Genomic DNA, 24,332 nt, shown 5'->3' on the forward strand with positions numbered 1-24,332 from the left:
ACTACACATACCTCACTTCCTCACCTCCTCCCTAACAGAGCCACCATATGAGAAAACATAAATTTACTACCGTGAATATACAGATGCAACCGAACGGAAAGGAAATGATACAGTCAGTTTGATCATCTGCAAGTCATCTCTCCACTATGACGTCAGATCACGTGTCAAGTGACAACTGTGGTCATTATCGGTAGTTTCAGTAATACAAGTGAGATATAATATGTTAAGGCTACTAATATTTACTAACGATTTGTTTCTTCTAGATCATGCATGTTTAAATGTACTTTATAAATACATAAGTTATACAGTACATCTCCTTTAACGTGTGTACAACTGACGGAATCAAGCGAGCCACCATTAGAAACAGGATCTCGTTCTGGTTCAGCGACGCAAAGCAGTTTCCTGTACACGTCTGTGGTGTTTATCAAGTATGTTGACATTTGGTGAAACTTCCTGAAGGCAATTTCAAACAGAAATATCTCACTATGTGTTGTTTCAATATTGCAAAGATTATTTAAGAGCCGCTGCTGTTTACAAGGTCAAGCATGCGTTGCAGGTTCAATACAGTCATCACAATTTATGTGTTGCGTTTATTACTTTTTTGTATATGACCAAATGAGGACCAAGAATATTAGGCACGCCAAAAGGTCTCGTCAGAAACCTATAACTGTGGGTTCGAATCCCGGTCCTCATGAATTGTGCACAATTTCTAGATTTGTTAGTGTAATTACTGTGCCCGTGTTTTGACCGATTGGTAAACATCTGTGGCCTGCATCACTATGGTGTTCCACCCATACTGACACGCCGTGACATAACTGTATACTGTTGAATACTGTGAAACACAATCCACTCATTCATATAAATTAAAACGATAAAAAACGAAATGTATTAGTGACGTCAACAAATCATATTGTTGCTCCTACTTATTGCAGAACAGTATGCACACGAGAAACAATTTTGTAGAGACATTGACAGTTTGTCAGCCAGTGAAACAGGGAGGACTGGGTATGGTTAATATATTCTTATATGTGAAATCTCTTTAAACTATTTGGCTAAGGAAGTTTTTGACAACAGATAATCCAAAGTAGAAGCTCTTGTTTAAGTCTGTGTATCCTCACATGTGTATTGTAGATGAATTTGGTGCCGCCTATGTTGAGAACAACTTGCCCTCGGTCAACAATGTATTTTGGAAAAAATGTTTTTAGTCACTTGATTTTGATAACAAAATCAAGCCTGAACTGTTTAGCGGCTTTCTGACTGAGCCAGTTTTTCATAATCCTAACAATAAAGTTATTAAGACGCCACTTCTGGAAACATTGGTACCAAAAGGGTATAACGCAGGTTATAGATATAGTTGATGAAAATATAGAGTTTTTGACTTCTAAAGAATTTAGAGAAATATATCGTATTCATCCATCATTTCTGGAATGTTACGGTGTAACAAACAGCATTAAGCGGTATCTTGCAGGGGCAGTGGGATAGTCTAGTGGTTAAAGCGTTGGCTCGTCACGCCAAAGACCCGGGTTCGAATCCCCACATGGGTACAATGAGTGAAGCCCATTTCTGGTGTCCCCCGCCGTGATGTTGCTGGAATATTGCTAAAAGCGGCGTAAAACCAAACTCAGTCAGTCAGTCAGTATCTTGCAACACTTCTGTTAACCACAAGTACATCAGACTGCGTTGGAGAACATCGTTGTACTATACAAAAACTTTGTAGTGTGTGTTCAGGTTCTAAACATGTCTATTTTACCCTTGTAGCAGAAATAAACACAAAAGGGCAGGAAAAATGAGAACTAACATTTGGACAGCTTGCCTGGAATGATATTTGTGCTAAGGTGTTTAGTACAACTCAAGAAGTGAAACTGCGCTGGTTTCAACATAGACTTGTGCACAATATACTTACAACATATACTTGAAACTAAAATATGTTCAGAATGATCTTTGTTCCTGTGATGTTACTTAGAACTTTAAGGATACATTTTTGAAATGGATAGACCAGTGTGGGATGAATGCAATATAAAGGTAAGTGGTGAACTTACACTATTTGGAGTTCAAGAAAACATAATAATAAACAAGTTTTTTTGTTTCATTTTGTTTTTCGCAAAAAACAAAAATATTTACAAATGCAAATTTAAAAAAACAAAACTTATGTTTAGTAGATTTGGAAAGGAAATGAACATTAGGTACAATATAGACAAGGACATAGGTTTTAGAAACAGTCATCAAAATATAATTTCTACCAGGCTTTGGTGTTGTATCATGTACTTTTTGCATCATTAATTTGGAGCAGCAATAAGCAAGATTATAGAATTAGATATTTAACATGTGATTCGAGGCCAGGAGAGTGTGTGTGAATGTTAGTGTGTATGTATGTTAATGAGTGTTTGTCCTAATGGGAAATGGGAAACAACCTTCTTCCTCTGTACATCCTTTAAACATCCATGGAACACACTGTTACATGTACATCCTGCTGTGGAACTCCCATTACCCTGGGTGTGAGCTATCCCGTATGTAACGGGGAGGGAGGAATTAAAATATGTAAAAGAAGAAAAATACAATTGAAATTTACCCTGGAGGATATTTTCTTCCTTCACGGTTTACGTAAACTGCACCCAATGGTAATTAAAGTCCCGAAGTATTATGTGCGCTCAAATCCCTCTATCCGCTGTACGGAATGTACGTAAAATAAATAGTTCACTTGACTGTCACGTTACTGACAATACATGTTGGAAACAGCCACGTGATCAGCCTTATCGTTGCTGGTGTCCCAAGCAGTATAGAGTAACCAGACCAGTTCCACGAAGAATAACAAGTGTCACTCTGGTGGGCTCGGGGATAATACTACACATATAACTTCGCCGTGACATGTCGGTATTGACGTGCTAGTTTAGCTTTGGGATACAATCACTGTGAGGCGGACAAGTGGAGTTGGGATATTGAGGTTGTCCTTCTACTGGTATGTTTGATTAGATACACGTTAGTATTAGGTGCACAAAGACAATATTCACCCCAATGTTGTTTTTTCAGGTGAACACTTGACCTGACCTTGCATGTGTTTGTCACAGGTACCACCAATGGGACAGGATAAGCTCACCTTTTGGTGAACACCTGGCATCATGGCTATAAATACAGGCTGATGATGACGTTGAATCTGGACACACTGTTTCGCTGAGGTCATAACACGACCAGTATGCCCCGTGGTCTGTCAGTAATAGTTTTCTGAAAGGTCGATGGGTCTTATGAATAATTGTAGGTCAATATTTTTATATCATGTGATATTTGATGTACTTTGTTGTTATAGATTTAATGAAACTCTGCCATCACTGACATTTGTAGAGAGGTTTCAGGCAGTAATGACAGTTTAGTATACTGTTTACTCGGTACGTTCACTGTATATTCAGTTGGGCGACAATGTGGCCTGAATAAGCTGCGGCGTTTGCTATGTAAAGACCCTGTTTACAGCATATAAGGGAGGTAACTGTTCTGTAGTAAACAAAACATGGTATGTTGAGTAACCATTTGGGAAAGAACTATTGTGAATTTAACTTGTCTTTTTTCGATGAAGGTACATTTCTCGACTCAAGCAATCAACCCTCCCATGAATTCTGAATCTATTTTAGGAAGTTGTCATGGTAACAGACGTTTTATTTGGAATTGCACTTTCTCAGTATAGTACAAGCCGACATTCTCAGCGAGGAAAACACAATAGTGAGAACACAAAGTCCGACAACTCACTCACTCAGTCACCAAGGCAACCGCTGACAACTGGTAAACCACAACTGAGAGTAGATTGGCACACAAACAAGTGCATATATATTATATATATAAAAGTTCCTTTATATTTTCCTGAATAACCTAAACCAAAAAGATTTTATTTTAACAATTTTGTGGCATTTTTCCCCACCTAGATCTTTGTTTTTTATCTCGTGCCTTTTACCCTACAGTCTGGCACACGACGGTAAAACACCTTAATGTGATATCGCCACGGTCTAAGGTCTAATGTTTTATCGACGGTGGTCATGATGTCTTTCTTGAAGTTGTGGAAACGTTTCGTTAAAACAAATGACAATAATGTATCCTTAGGTGATAATAAATCTTATCCTGAAGTTTTCAAGGCTGAATCCCGGTCATAGCCCATAAAAACAAGCTACGTTGTAGCATTTGTAGGGGGTAAATCTTAGACTGAATCAATAATATTTTGCAAACTGGTTCCGGAGGAAAAGGTCCGCCACAGATAATATCCAAACGCTTTCTTCCATAGCAGGAACTCGTAAAGCTACGAAAAAAATCAGCATTCAAATTCGTTTCCTTTATTGATTTTAAGAAGGCATAAACAGAACTATTTTAATGGACAGAGGGGCAACACTTGGTCTTCGTGTCTCTCATAACTATATTGATGAATGGTTGTGTACTTTTGACATACAGCAGACAAGGTTTACAGCAAACACGCTATAACGAAATGACGGCTACAACGAACTGGTGTCACTTGCTGTATATTTTAGTCGAAATGCTGATAAAGAACTACGTTCTGTGAGTTTGTTATAACGGCCGTTCACTTTATGTTTATATACATATGATGTATGGAGGTCACACATACATAAAGTCTCTCAGTCGGTATCCAATCATTTTTTGCTGTTAAGTTAATTTCTGTAAGGTTATATCTGATGTGTGAAAACACTTCGGTTACTTCTTGCATATATAGCTTCCGCTTTCTGTACAGTTTGGCACAATGGCTCACATGAGCCACAAATTCTTGTTCGGCTATTCTATGTTAATTATACGTCTAAATTTCCAATTGGAACATGTTGGTTTAGACATTTCAACGCCAAAACGCTGAGATGTGGAGGAAATACTTACTTCCTGTGACCTTGACCCTGTGACGCCCTGTGAAGGGAGCCATTCAGGTCATTACAGGTTACCTGTGACGCCATGTCAGGGACGAACTCGAACTCTTTGTTTGGGACCAAGAAAGGGACGGACTGACAATAGAAACAACCGCAACTTGAGTATTGGAGAGGTATGTTTACTGAAGAGCGTTTGGGGAAGTTTTCGACACAGGGAGCCATTCAGGTCATCAGTGGGGACAGGTTACCTAGTGCGTGAACTCAAATTAAGCGAAAAAATTGTCTCAGAGTTGATTCAGTCGCTTTTTAAAACGTTGAAATACAATGTAACGGTTGACCCGTTTGAAAAACATTTACGTTTGTTTTAATAAACACTTAAATGAGATAACTCTGATGGTCTGGTGGGTTAAACATACATGTACACGGACTTTACTTATGACAGATGAGGTGCATATGAGCCCAGTGAATAATTTTCACGTAAGTGTTTGCTCGTCATCTCCGAAGACCCGGGCTATTTTTTCCCAAATGGGTGTAAACATAATTTCACTCTCTAAATTCATTTCAGACACAATTGTTAAAGAATGGGAGTTAAAGGTTAACCTTAGTAAAGGTTGCTTCGTGAAAGGACTGACAGGAGTTTAAAGCTTTTAGCAATAGACAGCAATATCACGGCGGGGACATGAATGCTTAACACATTGAGATGTGGGGAATCGAACCCGGGTCTGGCGTGACGAGCCAACGCTTTAACCACTAGGCTACCCACCGAGTAACGAGGAGCCCCTGACACAGAGAGGGAGACGAGACAGGAGATAGGAAAAGAGAGACATGAATGAGAGAGTGGGAGTAAAGTAAGACTGGGACAGATACCAAGAGAGGAGAGAGAGAGAGAGAGAGAGAGGAGAGAGAGAGAGAGAGAGAGAGAGAGAGAGGGGAGAGAGAGAGAGAAATTAATTCATTTTGGTAAAAACGTTAACGCACCATAAAACTAAAAACACGTTGGTCGTGGCACTTGCAGTTTCATTAATTTGATACGACAGCTTTGACCTTGTCATATGTTCTAATACACGCGTTAGTAGGAATCGTTTAAGCCTTAGTCAAAGTACTAAATGTCTGCGTATATTTCATCAAAGTTTTAGTATTCTTCGTTTCTTTCAAATGTAAAGATTAAAGATGGGGGTAAGTAGGACAGCAACCTCGTTTCTTTAACACGATTTTCATTGACAGTTATTTCATTAAAGGGTAACTTGATCCGGATAACAAATCGTTTTCAGCCACCATCGATTGTTATGTGATATAAGGGGAACTTGATCCGGGTTAGAACTGGTTTTCAGCCACCATCGATTGATAGATGATATAAGGGGAACTTGATCCGGGTTAGAACTGGTTTTCAGCCACCCACGATTGTTATATGATATAAGGGGAACTTGATGTGGACTTGCTATACTTGCAACCAATGATTGTCGATGATCGATGATCGTGTTGTCAGACTCACTAAATTGGTTGCGCAGTCTTTGTAGTGTCATAAGCATCGATCTACACAATTGGGATACGATGACATATGTCAACCAAGTCAGCGAGCCTGACGTGCTACCCAGGTTAAAACCGATGATTGTCGGTGAAATAACAAAGTGGAGCCGGTGGTAAGATTCACTAGCTTGGATGATGCATGTCACAGTATCCCACTTTCGGTGACGATGCTCATGATGTCAATCACTAGTCCAGACTCAGTTATTCCCAGACTGCCGGTAGAGCAGGTCATGTCTACCCTATATTGCCGGTAGAGCAGGTCATGTCTACCCTATATTGCCGGTAGAGCAGGTCATGTCTACCCTATATTGCCGGTAGAGCAGGACATGTCTACCCTATATTGCCGGTAGAGCAGGACATGTCTACCCTATATTGCCGGTAGAGCAGGACATGTCTACCCTATATTGCCGGTAGAGCAGGTCATGTCTACCCTATATTGCCGGTAGAGCAGGTCATGTCTACCCTATATTGCCGGTAGAGCAGGTCATGTCTACCCTATATTGCCGGTAGAGCAGGTCATGTCTACCCTATATTGCCGGTAGAGCAGGACATGTCTACCCTATATTGCCGGTAGAGAGCAGGACATGTCTACCCTATATTGCCGGTAGAGCAGGACATGTCTACCCTATATTGCCGGTAGAGCAGGTCATGTCTACCCCTATATTGCCGGTAGAGCAGGTCATGTCTACCCTATATTGCCGGTAGAGCAGGTCATGTCTACCCTATATTGCCGGTAGAGCAGGTCATGTCTACCCTATATTGCCGGTAGAGCAGGTCATGTCTACCCTATATTGCCGGTAGAGCAGGACATGTCTACCCTATATTGCCGGTAGAGCAGGACATGTCTACCCTATATTGCCGATAGAGCAGGACATGTCTACCCTATATTGCCGGTAGAGCAGGTCATGTCTACCCTATATTGCCGGTAGAGCAGGACATGTCTACCCTATATTGCCGATAGAGCAGGTAATTTTTGTCCTATATTGCCGGTAGAGCAGGTCATGTCTACCCTATATTGCCGGTAGAGCAGGTCATGTCTACCCTATATTGCCGGTAGAGCAGGTCATGTCTACCCTATATTGCCGGTAGAGCAGGTCATGTCTACCCTATATTGCCGGTAGAGCAGGTCATGTCTACCCTATATTGCCGGTAGAGCAGGACATGTCTACCCTATATTGCCGGTAGAGCAGGACATGTCTACCCTATATTGCCGGTAGAGCAGGTCATGTCTACCCTATATTGCCGGTAGAGCAGGTCATGTCTACCCTATATTGCCGATAGAGCAGGTCATGTCTACCCTATATTGCCGATAGAGCAGGTCATGTCTACCCTATATTGCCGGTAGAGCAGGTCATGTCTACCCTATATTGCCGGTAGAGCAGGTCATGTCTACCCTATATTGCCGGTAGAGCAGGTAATCTGTCCTATATTGCCGGTAGAGCAGGTCATGTCTACCCTATATTGCCGGTAGAGCAGGTCATGTCTACCCTATATTGCCGGTAGAGCAGGTCACCCTATATTGCCGGTAGAGCAGGTCATGTCTACCCTATATTGCCGGTAGAGCAGGTCATGTCTACCCTATATTGCCGGTAGAGCAGGGTCATGTCTACCCTATATTGCCGGTAGAGCAGGTCATGTCTACCCTATATTGCCGGTAGAGCAGGTCATGTCTACCCTATATTGCCGGTAGAGCAGGTCATGTCTACCCTATTTTGCGAATACCTGGTGTCGAGGCTGACTTTCACAGATCCATTGGTGTAACTGCCATCACTGTTTTGCCCTTTTCGCCCGACGAAATGGGAATGATATAGACTTTACATACACCTGCTCGCTGCACCTCAAATTATTTATGACATGTCGGAGGGGATGGATTACTTCTAACACAATCAACTCGATCGTATCACCCATCGGATTATTTGTGTATTGACTAACGCCACGATGCAATATTCCGGCAATATAAACGAGTCTGGGCCATACAATCCTGTGATCAACAGCATGAGCATTGGTCGACGCAAATGGCATACGATAACATGTGTCGACCAAGTCAGTGAGTCTGACCACCCGATCCCCTTAGTCGCCTCTTACGACAAGCATCGGTTGCTGAAGATCATTCTAGTAGTTAGCATGTAGAGTTGTTAAATATATATTAAGAGCCTAATCACTTGAATATACAGTATGAATTTAATGATGACAATAAAAACACATTTCTTACAGATAATCTGAGCCCCATCTTGTATGTTTGAGGCCACTGATCAACGTTAATTAAACTGGATACCCTGTGCAGAGCTTTGTTTCATGCCAGAAACATACGGCCGGCATATAGAACCTCCACCACAGGCTAGCGACAGGTGTGGCGATTCGTCACATCCTACACAGTTCATTCAAGAGTTTGCATATATTCCCATTGGTTTAATTTTTTTGGGAGTGTAAGTATTTAACTAAACACGACATAACATGTTTTACTTTCATTCAGAAATTCCCACTGCGTATTTATCGTCTGTGTACATTGAAGCCCTTCGGTGAGCAAGCGATACAGTACGTTTGATCGTCTGCACGTCATCTCTCCACTGTGACGTCAGATCACGTGTCATGTGACGACTATGATCATTATCGGTAGTTTCCGTAATACAAGTGGGATTTAATATGTTAAGGCCACTAATATTTACTTAAGATTTCTCTTCTCCTAGACAATACCCTTTCCTTTTAATAAGGGGGCGGTGGGGTAGCTTTGTGGTTAAAGCGTTGGCTCGTCACGCCGAAGACCCGGGTTCAAATCCCCACATGGGTACAATGAGTGAAGCCCATTTCTGGTGTCCCCCCGCCGTGATATTGCTGGAATATTGCTAAAAGCGGCGTAAAACCAAGCTCAGTCAGTCCTTTTAATATGCGTCATAAATAATTTAATCTATAATCACGTCTGAGTCAAATGTGCGACCTTTAGAAACAGATCGGAAACACCACCTCATCATGATTTGGATGAAGCGTTAGTATTTACTAGGTCGTAAACATCTGTGACTGCTTCACCTCCGCCGTGATATAACTGACGTGCTGTTGACAATCAGTGTGAAACCCAATCCACTCGTTCATAAAAAACGAAATGCAACAAATCACAATGCTTGTCCTCGTTATAACAGAACAGTACGCACACGAGAAAAGATATTTGGTCCATAAAACATTTGAATTTACCCTGGAGGATATTTGTTTCTTTCAATGTTGACATAGACTGTGCCCAGGGCAATTAAAGTCCCGAAGTATTATGTGCACTCAAATCCCTCTATCCACTGTACGGAAAGTACGTTAAATAAATAGTTCACTTGACTGTCACGTGACTGACAATACACGTTGGAAACAGCCAAGTGATCAGCCTTATCGTTGCTGGTGTCTCAAGCAGTTTTGAGAAACCAGGCCAGTTCCACAAAGAATATCTAAGGATCACTCTAGGGGGTATAATATTACACACGCAAGTTCGCCATAAGATACCTGTATTGACGTGCTAGTTTAGCCTTGGGATACAATCACCGTGAGCCGGACACGTGGAGTTGGGATATTGAGGTTGTCCTTCTACTGGTATGTTTGATTATATACACGTTCTTTTTGGGTACACAAAGACAATATATTATGTTCCAATGTTGTTTTTCAGGTGAACACTTGACAGGACTTTTCATGTGTTTGTCACAGGTGCCACCGATGGGACAGGATAAGCTCACCTTTTGGTGAACACCTGTCATCATGGCTATAAATACAGGCTGATGATGACGTTGAACCCGGACACACAGCTATGGTTCGCTTGTTTCGCCTTCGTCACAACACGACTAGAATGCCCGTGGTCTGTTTGTAACCGCGTGGTTTCCTGAAAGGTCGATGGAACTTATCAATAATTCTAGGTACATACAGGGTATGAAACTCCCAAACTTTTCAGGCAGAGAAGCTGGTTAGATGTAAAACTTGCCAGCCCTGACGAAAACTTACCCGCCCACAAAAATACTAATCTACTTAGTATAATCAAATTAAAACTTGTAAAATATTGAAAAAACTACATGTCTAAATTTTAACCCTGCCGTCGGGCAGGTGAATTTGAATATCTGGCAGTCCGTGTTGAAATAACCCGCCCCGGGCGGTCGGCAGGAAGGTATTTCGAACAATGGTTCATATTTGTGAATTTTCAAGCTATTTGTTTATATCATGTGATATTTGTTCTACTTTGTTGTTATAGAATCGTTGAAACTCCTCCAAGTCTGACATTTGTAGAGAGGTTCAAGGTAGTAATGAGAGAGAGGGGTATATTTACTCGGTACGTACTCTGTATATTCAGCTGGGCGACAATGTGGCCTGAATAAGATGCTGTGTTCATTTTTTGTGGAAAGACACTGTTTACAGTATATAAGGGAGGTAACTGTTCTGTAGTAAACAAACACGTGGATTAACCATTTCGAAAGGAAATATTGTAAATTTAACTCGTTTTCCTTTATAATGAAAGTTTATTTCCTTAACTGTATTATTAAACTCTCACACGAATGCTCAATCTAATTTTGGTAGTTGTCATGGTAACACGTGTCTTTTTTATCACACTTTCTAAGTAAAGTACAAACCCACATTCTCGGAGTGGGGCACACATTTGTCAGCACACAAAATCAGACAATTCACTCACTCAGTCACATAGGCTTTCGCTAAATGACAGTTCCAGAACGTGTAGGTAATACTAATGATACATTCATTTATAGAGCGCGTAAATTAACAACATAACTGTGCTAAAAGAAAACTGGAGATTATTTTGAAGGTACACGTAGTAGTGTCTGAACAAGTGGTCTTTAGTTGAAATTTAAAAGAAGAGAGACTGGATGCAGATTTGAGATATTCTGCAAGATTGTTCCATTTTGATGCCGCAGTGTAGGAGAAATCTTCTTTTGCCAAAAGAGTATTCACTCCAGGGGTTGAAAATAAACATTAATCTTGTGATCTTAGTTGGCAGTAAGCTGTTCTGTCATGTATGAAGGAGGACTGTTGGTAAAACATTTATAGGCAAGAACAAGGACTTAATAGTCAATGCGTGCAGCAACTGGAAGCCAGTGAAGTTGTAGCAGAGATATGGTCAAATTTAGAAGTTTTGTACATAACTCTTGCAGCTGTATTTTAGATATGCTGTATGCGGGTGATGTGTTCTATGGAGATGTTGGTCAGAAGGCTGTTGAAGTACCCAATGCGTGAGATGATAAAAGAGAGCAGTGATGTTTCAGCTGATGATCTTGTTAGGTTAGGTAGTGCTTAGTCAGAGATCTTATTCAATAGCCTCGATGTGATCTTAAACATTTTCTCAGAGTTAGATTAACTGTTGGTGATTTGGGAATTGAAGTATCGCACCTTGAGCAATGTATTGAGAGTAAATTGGCACAGAAACAACTTCATGTATACAATATCCTTTATATTTTACTGAATGAACTAAACAAAACAGAATTATAATTTGACTATATTGTGACATCCCTTCCCCCGCCCTCCACCCCAAATCGATGTTTTGTCTCTTGTGGGGTTTTAGGTCTAATGTGTTTTATAAAAACTATGTTATAATACATGTCGATTTACAACATATGTTAGATTGCTTTGATAAATACTGTAAAACATGGAGACTTAATATAAGTGTATCCAAAACAAATATACTTATATTTGGAGGTTCCAAAAAAGATTATAAAAACTGTTTCAAAATTGGAAATCACATTATGGAGAACGTGCCTTCTTATAAATACCTAGGAATCACAATGCAAAAAAATAATACATTCACCTTAATAAAAAAGGAATCTTGCTGAGAAGGCGACCAAAACATTTTGTTTTAAGCAAAGGTAGATTACTTAATTTCTCTTGTGATTGTCAGTTACGATTATTCGATTGCTTAGTTGCCCCTGTCCTTCTTTATGGGTGTGAATTGTGGGGTTTTGGTAATTATTCTTGGGTAGAAAATATTCATTTAAAATTTCTAAAGGATCTCCTCTCATTAAGAAAAAGCACCCCCTCATTTATGGTTTATGGGGAACTGGGCAGATATCGGTTGGAAATTGAAATTAGATCACGAATGTAACTCTTTTGGAGAAAACTCATTTCAGGAAAGGCTTCTAAATTTTCTCTCCTAGTTTATAACTTACTCTATAATGATACAGCTTGTAACACATGTGACTATAAATAGATTGCCTGTATTAAGGGCACTTTGGCAAAATTGGAATGAGCTATAATTGGGCTACACAGGCATAGTGTTAGAGCACTTGTTGTAAACAGACTGAAAGAAATCAATCTATAGATCTGGATATCAAACACAGAAAAATCTTCAAGAGGCGCTATTCATAATATTTATAAAAATTCTGAATTGAAATATGAAACCTATCTGAATTTATTACATTATAATAATCGGAGGGCGTTACTTAATTTCAGAACTCAAACCATTAACTACCAATTGAAACAGGACGATGGATCAAAACTCCCCCAAATGAAAGAATATGTACTCTCTGTAATGCAAACGATGTTGGAGATGAATTTCACGTTTTGTTTATTTGCTCTACTTTGGCCCAATCAATCAATCTTTATTTTCTTTGTAGTGGAGGCCATAGGTCCAGGCTACACTTCAGGATTTCAGAGCGGAACATCTGTGCATATATAGTTCCGAAGACAATAAGTTAATTTACAACATATACAAAAGGAAATATGATATTATTGGCATAGAAGTGAATCTCTAAGTTTCATTGCATTGTGTATATAAATAGCTAGGTTTTTAACAATATATGGATTGACATGAGCATATCAAACTTATGAACAGTTGGATTCGAATAAAAATTATGTGGTAAATACACACATCTCAGATTTTGATAACATTTACATACCAAAATAAAATGAAATTCATTTTCAATAAAGTTATCTTTACATACAAAACATAATCTATTTGATCTAGGTTGATTTACATATCGACAGGTTTCAATTTGGAGGTAGTGTGAAGAACATATGAATTTAGCAAGGGCCGATCGGAATTTTGAAATTGATAAATCTTTTATGTAAAATGCAACATTAAGTGAGATTTTAAAACAAGAATAAAGTGAAAAGTTAGGACTATTTACAAGCGATGTGTGCCATTCTTGTTCATAACTTGCTCTTAGTCTAAAAACAAATTCTGATATGAATTTATCGACGTTACATAAATTGTGCTGCTGTTCCCACATAAAGCCAAATCCAAAAAAGTAAAGAATATTCTTAATTTTTTATGCCCAGTTGTTTTACCATTTACAGAGTCTAAAACTAACATGTTATGAGATTTCTTTACAAATCTGGCATCGGGCATTTTACATATTTTACACCAATATTTAACAACTTTTTTATATATACTTATATACATTGGATAATGGCCACATTCTCCCCTAAATACATGGTTCAAAGTCGACCGTTGACATTTAAAAACCGTTTACAACAAAACATATGTACAACTTCGACTTCTTTAAAGTTATCAACTCCCCATATTTCAGCTCCATATAAAATAATCGGATTAATTTTGGTATCAAATATCTTAAAAAATAAATCATAAGGAAGTGGATTAAACGTATAAAGAGATTTTAGAATGCCATTAGCAATCTTCTTAGCTTGCAAAGCAGCGTTTATTCACATGGGGAGACCAAGATAGAGAACGTGTAAACTACCCAAATATTTGTAAGATGAAACAGTTTCCAAAAGAATTCCATTGAAATGCCATTTTTCATATTTTGATAAATTACAACCATTTTTAAATACAACAATCTTGGTTTTTCCAAGTTAACAGTTAATTGATGACTTTTACAGAAACTTTCTGACATATTTATACGTTTTTTTAAACCAAATACAGAGTCTGCAAAAAGTACAATATCATCTGCAAAAAGTAGTAGGAACATTTGTACAACATCAGGGTGGAGCTGTATACCTGGGTAACACGTGGATTCAATTTCTAGAGCTAATTCATTGATAAAGAATGAGAACAATATCGGGCTTAGAATACACCCTTGTCGTAAACCCTGTGGGCAATCAAACAACTGAGAAAGAGAAATATCACGCACCCGTCCCTTAACACACTTATAGATAGAAGTTAAGGCTTTACGCGTCTTAGGTGAAACGCCTCTATATTTAAGAATGGCCCATAGTTTATCCCTGTTAACAAAATCAAAAGCCCTTTTGAAATCGACAAATATAGCATAAACTTCCCCTTTTTCTTACATAGATAACGTTGGATAACAGATTGTAGAATAAAAATATTATCAATTGCACTATAACCTTCCCTAAACCCTGCTTGTGATTCTACAGCCTTTTCTTATGTATTTGCCCAAAATATTATTCTATTGTTAAGTACAGATGTATATAATTTACTGAAAGTACTAAGAAGGGGTATTCTCCTGTAATTATTTGGATCATTACGATCACCCTTCTTAAATGAAGGTACAATAAGTGCTGTATTCCAGCTGTCTGGAAAAGTGGATGATTCGAAAATAATTTTAAACAATACTTCCATATATGGTAACAAAATATCCATTGAATGCTTAAAAAAGCATGTTACTCTGAAGATTTAAGCTTAAGAATAGCTTCAGATATTTCGTTCTTAGTAATGGGTGAATCTAATATAGTACATGTTATGTCATCAACGTCATAATCAAAATCACACTCGTTGAACTTTGGCCCAAGAAAGGAAAAAAATATATGAACAGCTATTTCTGTAAAAATCCGAATATGCACCAAAAAAATAGGAACAATTAGGAAATTAGCAACATTTTGCAAAATAATAATGTCTCATTTTGAGCAACGCCCCCACAAAAGATAACCAATAACGCACGAGTGTAACATTGTTCATTTAACTGGTTAAATGTATGAACAGACAGTTTATTCTTTCAACCAAGCGATATGTATATATGACCACTTTATGTTTCATATTTCTATTGAAGTTGTACATAATAATGTGAACTTGTACTTCTAATGCCGCAGAACGGAGTGTAAATGAAGTTCAGTTCAGTTCAGTTATTACGAAATCCATGACATATTTAGAATTGTAATAATTCTTATCCTGAAGAATTCCAAACTGGGTCCCGGGATCCCTGATAGCCCCTATAACAAGCTGCGTTGTGGCATCTGTAGGCGTAAATCTTGGACAGAATCAATAAAATGTTGCAAGATGCGCAAAATGGTTTCCGGAGGAAAAGGTCCGCCACAGATCATATTCAAATGCTTTCTTCCATAGCAGGAACTCGTAAAACTATGAAGAAATCAACATTCCTATTCGTTTCCTTTATTGATGGCATAAACAGAACTATCGTCCTCGTGCTTTAACTTTAATAGTGTGCTTTATTACACTATACATGGCGGTAGAGCGAACTTTATTTCTTAAGTATAAAGGAATGACGGATATAAAATACTGGTTTTAATATTAATTTCCAATTGGAAACTGTTGCAGCAGACATTTCAACACCTAAACGCTGGGATGTGGAGGAAATACCTACTGCCTGTGACCTTGACCCTGTGTGTTATTAGTGACGTCATCTCGGGGCAAATCCACCACTCGGAACCAAGAAGGGCAAGGCTGAGACAACTTGACTATCGGAGAGGTATGTTTACCGTAGATCGGAGTCATTCAGAACATCAGTGGGGAGAGTTTAACTTTGCTTACTTTAAAACTTGTGTGTGAATTCTGTAAATTGTAATTGTAATAGACTCTGATTGTCTGGTGGGTTAAACATACTTGAAAACGGACTTTGTAACTACAGCATTATTAGTTTACTCATGATAGAGGCGCAGTGAGCCCAGTGAATAAAGCGTTGGCTCGTCACTCCGAAGACCCGGGCTAGTTTTCCCAAATGGCGTAAAACTACATTCACTCTCTAAATTCATTTCAAACTTCACAATTGGACCTGATGAAACAGATAACGCCTTTTGTTTTACGCCTTTTTAGCTGAAAGACAAGGAATTTGTTCTCTTGGTGAAGTTTTTGAAATTTAGGGAAATGTCTTGTGACATTTTCAAGAATATTTTTCAACAGATGATTCGACTGCTAATAACAGAACTATTGAGATGACTTGGTTTAGTAACAATTGAAGCAAACGAACAATTGGCTTGATATTAATAATATTTCCGGCAGAGGCAGGACTTACCGTAAATACTCCAATTTAAGTTCTAAAAGTTCCAAAAAGAAAGTTTTTGAACGTTTTAGGGGGGCAAAACCTATTATAATGTAAGGAGTAAACAGGAGATGTGAATGGACTATTTTTGATATGTACCAAAATACAAACTTACTGATTATATTTTATATGTACTAAGATACAAGCTCATGAACGTGTTCGCTTTACCTAGAAAATGGCGGAACTATCTCAGTGCAGAATGAGCTCAAACTAAACGAAAAAATTTCTCAGAGTTGATTCAGTCGCTTTTTAAATCAGGTGGGAGATTTTCTTACGCTAAAATTAGATGTAAAGGTTTTGACCCTGTTTGAAAAAGGAAATTGAACATTAGGTTTGGTTCAGTGTTGTGATAGACAGATTATTACCAGATAGCCAGGAATCGTAGTGACGTGGGTTTGAAATGAATATTGCTATACATGGGAGCTTAAAATATATGTTCCTCAGAGAAAAGGTTATTGCATATTACAGCAAATATTATGCAAAAAAATGAATTCAATTAGAAAAAGTAGACAAACAACCCTAGCGGACATAGACTAATAAACTATTTTTATAAGCTCAATGTGTTGATTTACTCATAGCTCACGTGGCTAAACATTTGATATTCAAATATGACGTAAAGACAATAATTGGAATCAGTTTTACACAAAAATAGAATTCTGTAACTTTTATTCCTAAAAGATAATAATTACAAAATATTTGAAACAGAAATTACTCTTGAACCGTACAAGGCTCCTGAAACAACTGTATTTTGCACCGATGAGCATCGTCGCTTAAAACATATCTGAATAAAAAGTCTTTGACAGCGTAAATGTCTTTGTAATGAAATTAATGTAATCTTCGTTAAGTTCTTCGTATCATCGTGTCCGTGTAGAGTGCAGAGAGAGAGAGAGAGAGAGAGAGAGAGAGAGAGAGAGAGAGAGAGAGAGAGAGAGAGAGAGAGAGAGAGAGAGAGAGAGAGAGAGAGAGAGAGAGAGAGAGAGAGAGAGAGAGAGAGAGAGAGAGAGAGAGAGAGAGAGAGAGAGAGAGAGATCGTTCCATGTGGTACAAATGTTAACGCATCATAATAACATATCAGACTAGAAACACTTTGGTCTTAGCACTTGCAGTTTCGTTAATTTGATACGACAACTTTGACCTTGTCACATTTTCTAATACACACGTTAGTAAGTACTATTTAACCTTAGTCAAAGTATTAAAATGTCTGCGTATACTTCATAAAAGTGTTAGTATTCTTCGTTTTTTTCCAGATATGACAGTTGATCCAGACATACCAAGTAAGACAGCTACCTTGTTTTCTTTCACATGGCTTTCATGGCTGCTTTCATAGACAATTGTAAGATTAAAGGGTAACTTGATCTTGGTAACAAATCGTTTTCAACACGATTATATGATGTAAGTGTAATTTGATCACATGTGGACTTGCTATGCGTACTTGTGAAGATCTGGGTTAAAAAATCCGGATGATTGTCTGTGAAATAACAAAGTGGATCCGGTGGTCAGATTCACTAGGTTGGCTGATGCATGTCACAGTATCCCACGTCCGGTGACGATGCTCATGATGTCAATCACTAGTCCAGACTCAGTTACTCCCAGATTGCAGTACATGTTTACCCTATATATATATATATATATATATATATATATATATATATATATATATATATATATATATATATATATATCAGTATGGATAAGCAGTATGAATTTAATGATGATAATAAAAACACATTTCTTACAGCAAGTATTAGCGCCATCCTGCTGTCAATGATGTGCGCATACTGTCGTCAACAAGGGAACCAGCCGTGTATCGACCGAATTTGCTCCAGGACAACAGTAGAGAGGGGCAGTGCGGTAGCCTAGTGGTCAAAGTGTCCCCTCGTCACACTGAACACCCGGGTTCAATTCCCAACATGTGTACAATGTGAGAAGCCCATTTCTGGTGTCCCCCACCCTGATATTGCTGGAATATTGCTAAAAGCGGCGTAAAACCATATTCACCGACTCACAACAGTAGATACAAGGAGCAGGGCCCCGTTCCTCAAAGCGATCGTAGCGCTACGATTGTCGTAGGTCTATGTTAAAGTATGGGAGTTACGATCATCTTAGCACTACGATCGCTTTGTGGAACGGGGCCCTGGACACACAGTTAGTGAGTGAGCTACAGTATCAATGTAGGAAGTCACTATGGTGATCTCCCAATCCATGGTAACGCTGCAATATTGCACAGCGTAGAGATATACTTATTCACTTACTCATTCACTCAATTCAAGATTCAGGATGAAATAATATCAATGGCAATGTTTGAGATCGTAGACGATTTTATGTATTTTCTTTAACGAACTTTCACATATGGTGTATATTTCTGTTATTACATTTTATGGCTTATCAGGGCTGTAATATATTGCCACAAAATGGAAACCTTCTCTTGAGTAAAACATAGAAGTTGTAACTAACTGTGGTCATAAGATGTTCAGTGACACATCTAGTATACATGGTATATATATATACTTTGTATACAAGATTAATACCTGTTTGCTCTAACACTTTTGGATGACTGTAATGTATGAAATGATATGCAATCGTGACAGCTAATAAAAACAAATGCTTGAACATTTTGTTGAGTGGTTCATTTCGAGGGAGGAGGTGGTAGTGAGACCGCGGGGATGGTTGAGTTGATAGCGTGTGTGCTCGTGAAATAGTCAGAATTGTACAACCGAGTCTAGTTTTAGCAGGGATTTCTTAGGGACGTGGAAAGGGTTTAATCGCTTCTATTCGCATGAACTGGAATGGTGAAACTCAGATACAATATCCTTGCCTTGGTTGAAATGTGTGCCTTGGTCCTTATGCATGGTCTTCTGACAGAAGATAACGAAAACTTGACAAAACAAAGGGGCCTAAGGGAACTAGTCTTCATGGTGGCTGACAATGAACGACCAGCCTCGACAAACTGTTTCTGTTATATATCTGTATACAGTCCGAATTTGTATTTCATGAAACAGAAATGCAGAAATCTGTCCGCCTTGACATCAAACTGGATACCCTGTGCAGAACTTTGTTCCATGCCAGAAACATACGGCCAGCATGTAGAACCTCAACCACAGGCTAGCGACAGGTGTGGCGATTCGTCACATCCTACACAGTTCATTTAAGAGTTTGCATATATTCCCATTGGTTTCATTTTTGAGGAGTCTAAATATTTATCTAAACACGTCATAACATGTTTTACTTTCATTGAGAAATTCCCACTGCGTATTTATCGTCTGTGTACATTGGGTGTCATCGAAGCCCTTCGGTGAGCAAGCGATACAGTACGTTTGATCGTCTTCACGTCATCTCTCCACTATGACGTCACATCACGTGTCATGTGACGACTATTTATCGGTAGTTTCCGTAATACAAGTGAGATATAATTATATGTTAAGGCCACTAATATTTACTTAAGATTTCTCTTTTCCGAGATAATATCCTTTGCTTTTAATATGCGTCATAAATAATGTAATCTATAATTACGTCTGAGTCAAACATGCCTCATAATGATTGGATGAAGCGTTAGTATTTACTAAGTGGTAAACATCTGTGACTGCTTCACCTCCGCCGTGATATAACTGACGTGCTGTTGACAATCAGTGTGAAACCCAATCCACTCATTCATAAAATCAAAACCATAAAAACCGAAATGTCACAAATCATCATGCTTGTCATTTTACGCACACGAGAACAATACGCACACGAGAATATATATTTGGTCCACTCAACATTTGAATTTACCCTGGAGGATATTTTTTTCTTTCAATGTTGACGCAAACTGTCCCGAAGTATTATGTGCACTCAAATCCCTCTATCCGCTGTATGGAAAGTACGGAAAATAAATAGTTCACTTGACTGTCACGTGACTGACAATACATGTTGGAAACAGCCAAGTGATCAGCCTTATCGTTGCCGTGTCTCAAACAGTATAGAGTAACCAGGCCAGTTCCACGAAGAATAACAAGTGTCACTCTAGTGGGTATAATATTACACACGCAAGTTCGCCATAAGATACCGGTATTGACGTGCTAGTTTAGCCTTGGGATACAATCATCGTGAGGCGGACACGTGGAGTTGTGATATTGAGGTTGTCCTTCTACTGGTATGTTTGATTGTACACACGTTCTTATTAGGTGCACAAAGACATTATATTCTGTTCCGATGTTGTTGTCTGATTCAGGTGAACACTTGACATGACCTTGCATGTGTTTGTCACAGGTACCACCAATGGGACAAGATAAGCTCACCTTTTGGTGAACACCTGGCATCATGGCTATAAATACAGGCTGATGATGACGTTGAACCCGGACACACAACTATGGCTCGCTTATTTCGCCTCCGTCATAACACAACTAGTATGCCCCGTGGTCTGTTTGTAATAGTTTTCTAAAAGGTCGATGGGTCTTATGAATAATTATAGGTTCATATTTTTATTGTTCCAAGCTATTGTTTATGTCGTGTGATATTTGATGTACTTTGTTGTTATAGATTTATTGAAACTCTGCCATCACTGACATTTGTAGAGAAGTTTAAGGCAGTAATGAGAGAGAGGAGTGTGGTTACTCAGTACGTTCACTGTATATTCAGCTTGGCGACAATGTAGCCTCAATAGGCTGCTGTGTTCATTTGCTGTGTAAAGACCTTGTTTACTGTATGTAAGGGAGGTAACTGCTCTGTAGTAAACAAAACATTGGTATGTTGACCATTTGGGAAAGAGATGTATCAGACTTCAGCTAAATGACAGCTTCACAACTGGTAGATCATGTACTGAGAGTAAATTGGCACATACACAACTGCATGTATACCATTTTCTATATATTAGACTGAATAAACTAAAACAAACAGATTTTTAAAAAACAATTTTGTGACATTTTCCACACTCAAATCTGTGTTTTTCCTCTTGTGGTTTACCCTACAATCTGCCACACAACATAAAACACTTTAACGTGACCACGGTTTGGTCTTAGGTCTAATGTGTTATTTACAGTAGTCATACTATATTTGGAATTTGTTGAAACGTTTCTTTAAACAGATTGACACTAATATAGTCTTAGGTGATAATAATTGTGATCCTGAACTGAAGACCTGGCATAGCCCCAATATACAAGCTGCGTTGTGGCATCTGTAGGCGTAAATCTTGGACAGAATCAATAATATGTTGCAAGATGCGCAAAATGGTTTCCGGGGGAAAGGTCCGCCACAGATCATATTCAAATGCTTTCTTCCATAGCAGGTAAAACTACGGAGAAATCAACATTCTTATTCGTTTCCTTTATTGATTTTAAGAAAGCATAAACAGAACTATTTTACTGGACAGAGAGGCAATATATTGCGATTCAGGAGCCCGTATTGCTGTATGTATTGAGATATATTGGGAACTTAAGTTTCGACAGTAAGTGACACTAATTGTACATGTCGATCCGATTTTCTACATTTTAAGTCCCTAAAAGTACATGGTCATGGTTCCGATAACAACAATCTCAAACTTAGATGGCATAGTCATGGATTCTATTTTCTTTTTTATACAATTCATTGTATTACAGTATGCCGTTTTGTAATTTTATAACGAAGGAACACATTTGTTGTGAATAAAAATTTGTGTAGATTTTAATTTAAACCATAAAGATAATCACCAAAAAACATAAATGTTCTTTACCCAATATACAGCAGAAATATTGCAATACTATATATTGTATATTGTATCCCTTGAAAAGCATATTGCGATATACCAGTATTCCGGTAATACCGTGCAACCCTAGAGTAGGGATGATACATAAATAGAAAGTTGTCAGTCAGTCGCTATCTCAGTCATTTTTTTTGTTAATTTAATTTCTGTAAGGTTATCTGATGTGCGAAAAGACTTCGGTTTACTATCTTCCATAGCTTTCGCTCTCTCTGTACAGTATTGCACAATGGCTCACATGAGCCGCAAAGCCTGGTGCGGTTAATCTGTGTTTAACATCTAAATTTCCAATTGGAAAATGTTTCTTCAGACATTTCAACGTCAAAACGCTGGGATGTGGAGGAAATACTTATTGCTTGTGACCTTGACCCTGTGTGTCATTAGTGACGGTATCTCGGGTAGGGACTCGAACTCGGGACCAAGAAGGGGCAGACTGATGCAACTTGACTATCGGAGAGGTATGTTTACTGAAGATGGGAGCCATTCAGAACATCAGTGGGGAGAGGTCACCTGCGTGTTAAATTTGCGTACATTAAACATTGTTTTTGGTGTTGTGAATTCTGTAAATTGTATTAGAGAGATAAACTCTGATAGTCTGGTGGGTTAAACATACATGACAACGACCTTTGTAAGTATAAAAGTATTAGTTTACCCATTATAGAGGGCGGTTGGCCTAGTGGGTAAAGTGTTTGCTCGTCAATCCGAAGACCGGGTTCTATTCCCAAATGGCGTAAAACTAATTTCACTCTCTAAATTCATTTCAGACTTCATAATTGGACCTGATGAAACAGGTAATGCCTTTTGTTTTGCGCTTTATTTGCTCGCAGACAAGGGATTTAAGATCGCTGTTTGATAAAATAAAATGTACATACGTTTGTTTTAGTGTTGTATTATTCAGATTATTACCAGATAGCCAGTAGTCGTAGTGCCGTGGGTGTGTTATGTGAAAACTGTTATACATGGGAACTTAGAATAAATCTGTCTCAGAGAAAGGTTTATTGCAAATTGCAACAAAGATTATACGGAAAATGAAAAACAAGTTCATGGAGTTAATTTGGTCATGGCTTACGTGGCAAAACATTTATTGTTTAAATATGACGTAAAGACCATACAATCAGTTTTACACAAATTATGACATTCTGTAATTTTTTAGTCACCCCAAAAAACCCGATAACAATTCAAAATATTTGAAACAGAAATTAGTTTGAACCGTACAGAGCTCCTGTAAATATGTAATTTGCCACGGTCAGCATCGTCTCTAAAAACTATCTGAATAAAAAGAACATGTAGTCATTGACAATGTAAATGTTTTTGTAATGATTTTCATGTAATATCATTCTGATGTAATTTGTTTAAAGAGCTAAGAATAATAAGGTTTCCTGCGTTAAGTTATTCATATGATTGTTTCTGTGTGTTATTGCGGATTCTGGTAGAATGGTGCATTTCACAGGATTACACGAAACCTAAATATGTTATTATGTCATTAGATCATTTATCATTCATCTTTCTATGTGTTCATATGGGTTACGTTTTATATCTTTCAGACTTCTCGTTTCGGGCAATTCTCAGAGATATGGGTAAGGCAAATGATGACGCACTTCACTGTACAGCTGAGATAAATGTATGGAGAGAGTGAAAGATATCAGGGATGTTTTGTGTGTGTGTGAGAGAGAAAGAGATAGGGAGAATTTTGTGTGCGCGTGTGTGTGAGGGAGAGAGTGTGTGTGTGAGAGAGAGGGGGGGGGGAGAAAGGGATTCACCCCAAGTGGTACAGATGTTAACGCATCGTTGCATAATAACATAACAAACTAGATACACTGTGGTCATAGCACTTGGAGAACTTGTACCTGTTCACAATAATACACACGTTAGTAAGTATCCTTTAGCCTTAGTCAAAGATTTAGTATTCTTCGTTTCTTTCAGATATACAGATTCCAGTTGACCAACGGAGACCAAGTAAGACAATTCTTGTTTTCTTTCACATGACGTTCATAACTGCTTTAACTGACAGTTGTAAGATTAAAGGGTAAATTGATCCGGGTTAGAACTGGTTTTCAGACACCATTCGATTGTTATATGATATAAAGGGAACTT

At 38.4% G+C, this 24,332-nt stretch overlaps 1 protein-coding gene across 18 annotated transcripts in view; it reads left to right on the forward strand.

Annotated features, from left to right (window-relative positions):
- LOC124271874 overlaps nucleotides 1–24,332 on the forward strand; it is a 47,690-nt gene that overhangs the window by 11,303 nt on the left and 12,055 nt on the right. For 4 of the 18 annotated variants that reach the window (XM_046707041.1, XM_046707042.1, XM_046707035.1 and 1 more), the window contains exons 1-4: nucleotides 9,821–9,938; nucleotides 15,811–15,958; nucleotides 16,247–16,273; nucleotides 23,003–23,029. In XM_046707041.1, the coding sequence (XP_046562997.1) occupies nucleotides 15,835–15,958; nucleotides 16,247–16,273; nucleotides 23,003–23,029 (178 nt within the window). In that variant the 5' untranslated portion in view covers nucleotides 9,821–9,938; nucleotides 15,811–15,834. Of the gene's footprint in view, nucleotides 1–9,820; nucleotides 9,939–15,810; nucleotides 15,959–16,246; nucleotides 16,274–20,425; nucleotides 20,531–22,548; nucleotides 22,697–23,002; nucleotides 23,030–23,782; nucleotides 23,816–24,161; nucleotides 24,195–24,332 lie in introns of those variants that run through there. The other 14 variants (XR_006897158.1, XR_006897157.1, XM_046707030.1 and 11 more) reach the window with 13 other exon arrangements.

Source organism: Haliotis rubra, unplaced genomic scaffold (assembly GCF_003918875.1).
Source record: "Haliotis rubra isolate DU_JTF1 unplaced genomic scaffold, ASM391887v1 Scf164, whole genome shotgun sequence".
NCBI lineage: Eukaryota > Metazoa > Mollusca > Gastropoda > Lepetellida > Haliotidae > Haliotis > Haliotis rubra.